General features: G+C 34.8%; 1 protein-coding gene across 3 annotated transcripts; it reads left to right on the forward strand.

Moving 5' to 3' along the window:
- The first annotated feature begins 302 nt into the window (after window positions 1-302).
- LOC111371301 lies at window positions 303-9,224 on the forward strand. 3 transcript variants are annotated; one of them, XR_002698550.1, is made up of 5 exons: window positions 304-585; window positions 1,294-1,768; window positions 6,317-7,130; window positions 7,651-8,852; window positions 8,929-9,224. XR_002698550.1 is itself a non-coding variant. In XM_022993204.1 (4 exons), the coding sequence occupies exons 2-4, from the start codon at window positions 1,691-1,693 to the stop codon at window positions 8,589-8,591; spliced, it is 1,830 nt and encodes a 609-aa protein (XP_022848972.1). In that variant the 5' UTR covers window positions 303-585; window positions 1,294-1,690; the 3' UTR covers window positions 8,592-9,224. The 3 variants fall into 3 exon arrangements, 2 of the variants coding, with proteins under 2 accessions (XP_022848972.1, XP_022848971.1); XM_022993204.1 differs by having other exon boundaries at window positions 303-585; window positions 6,317-7,127; window positions 7,651-9,224; XM_022993203.1 differs by having other exon boundaries at window positions 7,651-9,224.
- Window positions 9,225-10,717: the final 1,493 nt, after the last annotated feature.

Consider the following 10,717-nt stretch of genomic DNA (forward strand, 5'->3'; position numbering starts at 1 on the left):
TAAAATCTAGAAAATAGATCGCTCCAACATTCTTTATGTCCTGAAGAAAACGTTCCGAAAACATACTATAAGGAAGAAAAAATGATCAATCATCGACATGAAATCATTGAAATGCAGATAGTATAATTATACTCTATAGATCCATAGCCACATAAATCATCTAATCATATTTTTATTTCATAAAATGATTTTATAAAAGGTGTTATAGTTTTGACAGTTCACTTGACGTTAAATACAAGATTTTTACCAAGGAACCACAAAGGGTGACCCCAAATCTCTATTTCTTATGCCTGGATTCTTCTCTTATTTATTTTTTCTTTTTCAAATTTCTTTTTTAATTATTTAACATGTTTCTCTCTCCTCTCTTTCTCGATTCTCTCCACCACTTCTCCTTGATAAATATACCCCTTTCCCAGGTTCACAATTTTCGCTTCCCTTTGAGGGGTTTTCCTGAGAGGCGGCCTCAACCCATCTCAAGAATTGAAAAATCTTTTCAGGATCCGAGGAGAAAAACTAAAAACATTCTCATTCACAAAAATCTACTTACGAATATATGCTATTTGTATATATAAACAATTTACAGAGGTACAGAAAGAGAGATTTATTTTTTATTTCTCTTTTTTTCGGTTCTTTATTGATGATCTCCTCTGTCTATTTTGCAATGTATATGTTTATTTTGCAAAGCTAGTCTTACTGAATTTTGAAAATTCAGTTTCTTGAAGTTTTTATTATTTTGATATGATAATTTACTTATTTTATGTATCGCCATCGAGAAGTGGGTTTTTTTTTTTTTTCCTTTTTAGCTCTCTTCTTTTTTGCTAAAATTTGAAATTGGTTTTTTAGAAGGTTTCAGATATTCTGTTTATTGGATTTAATGGATTCAATCAAGTATGTTTTCCTTTTTCTGTTGCTGGATTGTTGTTTAACGAAGTAGTTTTACTTCTTTTCTGGGCTTTGATCTGCTGAACATAGCCTTATTGTTATTTTTAAAATCTCAAGGTTCTGGGCAGAGTGATTAACAGATTAAAATTGATTCCTTAATATTGGAAAGATAAAGTTTAATTTCGCAGTTCTGATTTAGATCTTCTTTCGGTTAAATTTGCTTAAAGATTGTGTCTGAATAGTGGATTCAGATAAGATGAAGTATTTAAGATTTGAAATGGTAGCATTAAGGGTTATTATGCATTTTACTTTTTGAAGAATATGGTGTTTGTTATACATGTCAATTTTCAGTTCTTGATACTTAAAAATAGTTAGCAAAGGACGCTGATTTTGTTTTTGAATGGTGGGCAGGTATGAGATACTTTTGTTGATCAGTATCATTCACAAACTATCATATTGCAGTGGGCAATCTTCATTTGACAATACCTTTCAGATTGAGGCGAATTAATTATTGTCCCCGGAGTTATTGCTGTTCATCACAGCTGCTACTTATGATTTATATTGCTATATACATTTTTATTTTCTATTCACAGTGGAGCTAAAGGAATCCCCTTGCTGATTTTTTAAACTTTAATGGTGTGGAACTGATGGCTTAACGATGGGGCTGGAAATGAGTGCAAGAATATGGTGCATGGGCAGGTGAAAATTTTCTGGTCGGTTCCTGAATTGGGACATTCCGGCCAGATCCTAGGGGAAGATTTACTTTTGGTGGAAAGTTCTCGAATTGACCTAACTTTTATTGCGTGCAATGTCTCGCTGTTTTCCATTTCCACCGCCTGGATATGAGAAAAAGGCTACATCTGATGATGTCAACTTGCTAATAAAGGTTAAAAATTTATGCATGAACTTATCCATTTTCAGCTGTTTCTATTCATCTTTACTTCTATTCAGAGTTGTGTCATGGTTAAGTTTTATAAAAAAATCTTCTGAGAAGTTCTCCCTAGTTTTGTAATTCGTTCGGTAAACCTATGATGACAACAAATAGGAAGCTTGTGAAATATTGGGGTTAGGGTGCTGAGATTTTTGGGCTCAGTTTAGTAATAGGTTTCATTTAATTTATGCTGCGTAAACTGGAATAACCCTAGTTTACTAAATCACATTGTATTGAATGTGTGATGACGTTTTGACTTTTGTGATAATATAGAGTTGTCTGATCATCGATTACGTCCGATCATCGATTACACCATCCTTGGACGTTTTCTGATGACAGCTTGATAGTGTTAAGGATATTTTGCAAATAAAATTCCTTGCATCGCATTTTACTTGAAACTAGGAATGGAATGTACATTCTAATCGTACGATATTGAAAACTATTAAGTTATGTATTAGGAAAAAGTAAATTTAGGTATGATGATGATTTTCCATGCTCATGCAAGCAAGAGAAAACTCTGTAAATTTACTCATCAGGAAAAATAGGGAACTCTGTAGATTGTCTTTAATTACTGTCTTTGTTAAAAAACTGTTGCATAAGTTGTAAAGGAGTTCACTTATATTATGACGAAGTACGCACACACACACATATTTAAAATTTATTTTTTTATGTTTTAGATTCCACTTTGAAAATAAAATAGTAAAAACTTCAAAATATTCACCTGCCATATGTTTCATTTCAGTGATGTACTTTTCATTATGTATTGTTTCATCAGTTTCCAATCTGTCTATTCTAGTTCATTGCACTTCTCCGTGATGATCTGCTGACGCCGTAGCTTACTTGAAAATAATTTCTTTAATTTTTGCTTGTTTCTTGTCGTGAACCTGGAAATTCTATTGGTGAGGCAATACTAGTTTTTCTATTAATGGCTACCAAAGTTTAGGGCTGAACGAAACTCTTGAACCGAACCGGTCTTGAACCGAGTGGTTCTTCTTAGAATCAAGTATCAACAAGTTTGGTTTGGTTCGGTTCTCAGTTCTAAACGAAGAATCGAATCTCCCTAATTTTTAATATTAAACAAGCCAAATTATTTTTTTAAAAAAATTTCTATTTCATTTGCCAACCAATTAATTAAGCCAAAAATATTATTTCTCTATTTTAGCCTAAACTTAACTTTGTAATTCAAATTTCAAAGAATCAAAATTGAGCGACTTAAATTTTTCTCAATCATTTTGCCATTTCTCGAATAATTGAAGTTGAGTGACTGTCCTCTCTTCATATTACCATTTTTCTATCCTATTCATTGAATTTTCTCCACTTTGATCAAGGTAATCTGGCGAATAGATTTTATTAGAAAACTTGTTATTTATATATTTTTAAATTGAACTACGTTATTTTGTAAGTGTTAATATAATGTTGTTATAAGAGCTGTGATTGGATACGTCATTAGTTAAATTAATTTAGTATTATTGTAAATGTTAAAAAAATTAATTATGGCATGGAACTGAACTGAACTAAACCAGTTCTATTATCCAATTTAGACCCTGATGGTTTCAATTTCTAAATACCCGAAAATTCTTGTTCGGTTTGATTCGATTTTCTTTATAACCAAACCGGACCTTGTCCAGCCTTAATGTAGTTAAATAATATTCTTGCTTGCCACATTAAATACTCAGTCAGTTAATTTAAAAAAGCTTATCTTTTTAAATTGATATTTTGATAGCTAGTTGTTATGAATGGTATGCATTTGTTCCTAAATGGCCTTTTGATATATAGGGTTACATAGTGCTTCAGATGCCATTGCTGGTTAGGTAGTTATCTCGTATTATTAAGTCATGTAGCAGTTTTTCGTTCAAGTTACTGTATATAATTGCCATATATATAGATATTAGGGATTTCTTAAACAAGATGCCGGCCCTGTATGAGATGGTTATAACAGTGAAAGTGGTCCATTGAACATAAGTAGAGGCCCTGATACTTGAACTCTTCGAAATAGTAGGAGTATCCGTATCGGACATGATATGACATAGGTATGGGTATGGGATATGTGTTGGATCCTCAAAGTTTTAATCGGATACTTCGCCGTCTTTCCCCTTTTTGCTTTTCACAAACCTAGCGTCACCTCCGAAAGGGTAGAGAAGGGCGACAACACTAGGTTTTCCTTCTTCTTCCTTTTCTTCTTTTTTTTCCTTCTTTCCCTCTCTGTATCGATGGTTTAGGATTTTGTTTGTATAAATGAAATGAGTTCTATCTTCATTTTCTATTTTATATAACATTTAGTAATCAACTTCCCAAAATTGAAAATTAAATTCCAAAATTGTATTTCATTCGTCTTAACTCCTTATTTAATACTCATTTCCTTTTTTGTGAACAATTTATTTTGGTTTATTCAAAATGACATCTTGGGTTAAGAAAAAAATTAAAGCTTGAAAGACATACCCAAATACCCGTGCTTGAAATTTGGAATTTTTTTAGCCATATCCTCGTATCCTACATTTTAAAAAATAAAAGATCCGACACTTAGATACTTACCCATATCCGATACTCGTATCCGAGTCCGAGCATCATAGAGTAGAGGTATAGAAGTATCTGTCAGCTAACTATACCAAGACAGCTGTTTCTAGTCATCAGTTTTTGAACAAAGTTAATATGGTTCGACCATCATGAGTTTGATCAAGATTTTGGCATATGTACGTGCATTATATCTATTTACTTTAATTTTAAAATTGGGGGTAATTTAGTTCTCTCCTTTCATTTTGGGGAATGATTAATGTGTGATAATACAGGTTTTACACTCCTTATCTTACAGTATTAAATGACCTCATGGATGAGAGTTGCTCAGGACACCGATGAAGTTGTTGTGTTACTAATTGCCTTTGTCATTCTTGCATTTCTTATGGAAAATGTGTATATAATTTCTATTTATATTTGAGTGGAGGATTGCATATAATGGAGATTTCAATTCCTAGGTTTATTTGGCATGTATCTTAATTTCACTCTACTGGGATATTTGTGGATAGTGAGAGGTCAACATCGAATTATTCATGTTGTGTGCAATTTGTATTAGCTTTTCATGTTAATTGAAGCTTAGGGCTATGGTATTTATGTTATAACTACTGTTTTGTATTTGTTTTGTTTGCATTTTAATGGGCGTGCTTTTAATGTATGATATAAAAGCTTATCATGTTGAATATGCTTAACATCATAATAGAATGCTTGGATAAATATTGAGCCTCGTAAGCAATACAATCACTTTAAAGTTTCATTATGTCAAACAAATTTATATCCTGAGAAATTACAGTTTGACTATTCACTTTTTCATGTGTATTGATTATTTCTGTTTGCATTTATTGTAGAAACTTTAGAATTAGTGTCATTTAGTGGTTGCCATATTTTCATGACATACTAATTGATTATACGTAATTTTTAACTTTAATGACGTTGTGGATTCTCGTAGTTGGGGGCAATAGGCTGTCAACATAAGCAATATGTGAATGGTTAGTTATTTATGTTCGTATTGCTTGGCAACGAGATGAGAAGCTTGATAATTTGAATGGATGTAGACAAGATATTACTTGATGGCTTCAATGCCCATTTAGATAAGACAATAGATTGCAAATTCCTTCCTAAAAGTGTCTATGGTATATTAAAGATATGCCCTTAAGTAACACTGCAGTTTCTTGGATATAGGACACGTTTGGGTTCAGCTTCTGCTGCTTCTTCCTTTTTTTGGCAGAAGAGCTTATTGATGAAGCCACCTTAGACAAACTTCCGCTAATAGCTCTTCTAATAGGAGGATTCATTTTCAGAAAATTATCCTATCCTTCGTCTCAGAAGTAGTTTTTGGCTTTTCAAAATCCATGCCAAACAGACCCACAATCTCAATATGAATTTAGGAAATTTTGTTTATCAGTTATGACAAAATAAAATGGAGTCATTTCTCATAAACATCATGAAGTAATGCTTCTTGAAATCTCGAGCACTTAATCTGTAAAGATTTCTTTGGTCAATAACAATGGGCTTGCCCCTAATTTCGGCAACACTGTTTTCAAATTACTGTTTTGTTTTAGCCAATAATTATTGCTGTAAGGTAAATAACGAGGCATTTAAGTTCCCTTATTGCTGTTTTGTCTGGGTTCTCCAAGTTTCTAGTTGTGCTGATTTCATTTTTGTGTCTGTGCTCCCAGATTTTCCCTACTTATGTTTTGAGTGCGTGTTTGGTAAGTACTATTTATCATACTAGACGATACAATAAGCAACATATTAACTTTTCTCTAGTCCACCTTACCAAACATGCCATGAAGGAGAAGAAATAATTGGACAGCTAGCTTGATCTTTTCACTGTCTCAGGATTCTATTATTTGTTGCCAATATTCAATACAGGTTCTTATTTGGGCTGTCTGTCTTGACTTGTAATTTGAAGTAATGTTAACTTTTATTATTGAGCTGCTTCCAAACATAATACATTCTGGAGTTTCTTTTTGGTCATTTTGACTATTTCAGGAGAAGCACAAAGAGAAAAGGCATAAGAAGGATAAAGACAAGAAAGAAAGAAGTGAGAGAAAGGAAAAGGAGAGGAGTGTAGATAAACAAGGAGAAAAGAAAGACCGAGAGCAAAAGAAGCACGAAGACAGAAAGGATAAGAAGAAACATAAAGATAAACATAGGACTTCAGAAGAGAAGAAAATTGTAGGGTTGTCGGAGCATCAAAATGGAAAGAAGCTTGGTTCATTTAGTGAATTGGGTAATGCAATTCCAAATTCGAACATTTTTGTTGAATTGCAAAGAAGAGTTGAGAATGACTGTGGAGCTACAGACAGTCAAATGGTTGGGGAAATCATGCACTCAGATCAGAGAAGTGCCAAGTTACCAGGGAAGGTGGAAGAGAGTGATAAGAGAGAGTATGCAAGGATGGTTAATGGAGAAAGTCTCGAAATTAATGCTATGGGTTTGGAAAATGGTAAAATTTCAATTTTTGCCAGAGAAAATGGAAAAAAGATCGAGGGAGGTGCTCTCTCGGTGGAGAAGGTTGAGAAATGTAAAGAAGGAAAAGATAAGAATAAGCACAAGACTAGTGATGGTAAAAGAGATCGGCACAAGAAGAGAGAACGAGATACAAAATGTAAATCGAAGGACAAAGTGGGGGAGAAGGAGAAGGTGAAGGAGAGAAGTAAAGATCTGACGAATAAACAAAGAGAAAGCAATGGTGATCTGCTAGATGTTCATAACAAGCCATCAGATCTATTGAAGGTGAGGCATGGCAGTCAGGGAAGTCTTGGAAAACAAAAGGAGCCTGAATTGAATGGATTTTCATGCGGTGAGTTCTTTCCAATATCATCACTTTGTTTTGTATTTTCAATGATGTATGGTAAGAGAAGCATCGTGTCTTAGTTACAGGTTAAAAACACTGGCTGTCACTAACTTTTACAAAATTTTATGATGTTAACTGAACTTCATTTTGTTTCAAGTTTGTAATTAAATTTTGTTTCAAGTTGGTCATTAGTAAACTTTCTTACAATTTGGTATGACAAATTTGGTCATTCCTATTTCCTTCCATGTTCTAATTTGACTAACTGAAAAGCTGAAGTGGCAGTCTAGGTTGTCCTGTTGCATTGTCTGTTAGTCAAAGTAGTGGATATGGACAAAGTAACCGACATTGACCAATTTGGAACAGAACAAAGTTTAGTGACTAACATGAAAAAGTTCATTGACCATATTATCTCCCACTTATTTCTTAATTCGCCCATTTTTAGGGTATTCTTAGGGATGGAGTTTTTGGTGGTTCTAGATGATTATAATCTAATCAGCTATTATGTGACTTTTTTTTTGGGCTACAGGCAGCGGAATCCCACTTAAACTGCCCAGGCCTGTCTCTTCCTCCCATCAAGTTGTGCAAAATGTAATTGGCATAAATTCTTCTCAGAATACTGTTAACTTGGCTGTGGAGAAAGCGGGTGGATTCCAAAATCATACAGTCAATTTTAAGAACTTGCCCTCTCAATCAGTTGGAAATGGAAGGAAGCTCGAACATGGCCAAACTGCAAATCATTTATTTGCCGAGCAGTGGTCATCCACTAGTACTTATGTGGTCAATAACAGCCTCGTCTCCTCTCACCCTGTTTTGGGAATTAGCCAAAAGACTGAACCTTTTGAAACTGCAAGTAAGGTAGAAACGTTGCAACCAATGCTGGTGAATAACCACAAGGCTGATGACAAGGTTTCAACCTCACTTGTAAGTGCAGAAAGTGGACGAAGAATGGAAACCAACCAACCAAACACCCACAGGGCGGTAGAGTCTCGGGGAGTAGTTATCAAGCATAAGATGGATAACAAAGATTCCCGGGTGAATGGCATAATAGACCCTAAACCATACGCTTCTTCAAGCACTCCATATGCTTCTGTGAAAGGTAAGGAGAGTAGCATGAAACCTCCCCATTCCGATTCCAAAAATTTGAGTCAGATACACAGTAACAAAGATTCGCAGGTGAATGGCATATGTGTTTCTTCAAGCACTCCATCTGCTTCTGTGAAATTAAAGGAGAATAGAGTGAAACTGCCCCATCCCGATTCCAAATATTTGACCCAGATACTCAATGTACCTAATGTAGAATGGCCCGAGTTTGATGATCAGGAGTGGCTTTTTGGGAGCGAGGGTTCTAGGGCAAAGAGGCCAAAAATTGCTTCCAATCAAATTGAGCGGACAGAGGAGGTATGGGCGGAAGCAATACCAGTCAAATCTGCCGATGTTATTGCTCTGCCGTATGTCATTCCTTACTAAGTTGGAATCCAAAATATTGGCTTTTCTGTTACACCTGTTCACTCAGAGCCTCTTTGCCCGTCTTTCTCTGGCAATGTTTTCTGGACAGGTCTTTGGGTAATGGATTTATGTACCTAAGTCTGGTTGAATCTAGACGGATTTCTGATTGTTGCTGCTGTCAAGAACAGTTTCTTTGGCAGAGACAAGTAGACCAAGCCGAACAAAAACATTTCTCACCGAGGGATGACAAAGATGATAAATTTCAACTTCCCATATCATTCGGTATGTTTTTGCAAGTTCTTGGTCGTGAATAAGTCTTTTGTTTCTCGACGTTGGTGATATTTTTTTCTTCTAAAAGGGCATCATCAAGAGGAACAGATGTTGAAATGACTTGAACTATAAACGTACAGATGATGTCGATACCAACCAATTATGGGGATTTTAGCTGCAGAGGATTCTTTATGGAATGCAAGGATGTTTAGGTGGTGTTTTGTACCACATTACAATTTTGATGAGTAATACAAGAAATTTTACCCGCATTAAATATATGATGTATAGTGGGAACAGAAAAAGGCAGTTTTACTGCGTAGATTGACTATTAATTGTTACGGTAGGTACAGATTTTGCAGTTTTTAGTTCTCGCGTTTTTTGTTATTTTTTGTTTTTTTGTGGGGGAAGGCTGGAGGAAATGAAGCGCTCGCTCATGTTTGGCTTTGCTTAAAACTGAAAGAAGCAACTTCTGACGTCTTTTTTCAGAGGGTAATATTGTAGGGTAAAAGAAGGAAAAATCTGTGTAAGATCTTTTAAGCAAAGCCACATAAGGGGAAAAGTAAGAATAAAAGTTTCAAATTTCAAAAATCAAATATTCATTAAAATTTATTTATAGTTTTATTAATAAATATATTAGAGTCATGAATATATACAATTTGATCACAAATTTACAATTTAATTAGTCATGAGTTATTTTTCGATCACAAATCATAATTTTTTTAACGTCACAAATTATTTTAACGGTCATAATTTATAAATTTTGTAGGTAACAATTTATTCATCAGTCACAGGTCACAATTTATTTATAGATCACAGATCACAAATATTATAGATCACAACTTATTAAAAGGTCACAAATTATTAATTTTTTAGGTTATACATTATTAATTGATCGCAATTTATCTTTTTTATTGGTCATGAATTGTTTATTGATCACAGATTAACCAATTTAATGGTCACAATCAATCAATTAATATGTGACCACGACCACCAACAAACCACCGCCACCAACAAGATTCAAGAAAAATCAGATCCACTACCGTACCACCACCACCAAACCACCAAAACCATCAATTAATCCGTGACCACCACCATATAAGATCACCGCCACCATTGCCACCAACAAGATTCAAGAAAACAAAATCCACTACCACCAACCACCCCAGTTATTAATTTTTTAGGTTATACATTATTAATTGATCGCAATTTATCTTTTTTATTGGTCATGAATTGTTTATTGATCACAGATTAACCAATTTAATGGCCACAATCAATCAATTAATATGTGACCACGACCACGACCACCAACAAACCACCGCCACCAACAAGATTCAAGAAAAATCAGATCCACTACCGTACCACCACCACCAAACCACCAAAACCATCAATTAATCTGTGACCACCACCATATAAGATCACCGCCACCATTGCCACCAACAAGATTCAAGAAAACAAAATCCACTACCACCAACCACCCCAAAACCAACAAAAACCAATCGACAAAATCTCAAATCCAATCGGCAAGCCCCCACGATCTACAGCAATGAGCGTCGCCTCGTTGCCACGCTCAATGATCACATCAAAGAAAGAGCCGGGAGATTGACAGTGGTGCTGCATGTGGTGGCTTGGTGCAAGGTGGAAAGGGAGATCGAAGTGCAAAATCTTCCAATCTTAATAGCGAACTTGGCGTGCTTCTCTGCGTTTGCAAGTGTTGGAGATTGGCGAATGTTTATGCTTTGCCACTCACAATGGTTGTACGGTATCGTCGGAGATAAAACGGAGAAGGGAGGGAGAGGGAGGAGAATTACGGGTTGGGTATGGAATAGGGTTTTGATTTTCCTAATTTATTAGTTTGTTTAAATAATTAATATAAAAAA

This window comes from Olea europaea, chromosome 22, assembly GCF_002742605.1.
Source record: "Olea europaea var. sylvestris chromosome 22, O_europaea_v1, whole genome shotgun sequence".
Classification (NCBI taxonomy): domain Eukaryota; kingdom Viridiplantae; phylum Streptophyta; class Magnoliopsida; order Lamiales; family Oleaceae; genus Olea; species Olea europaea.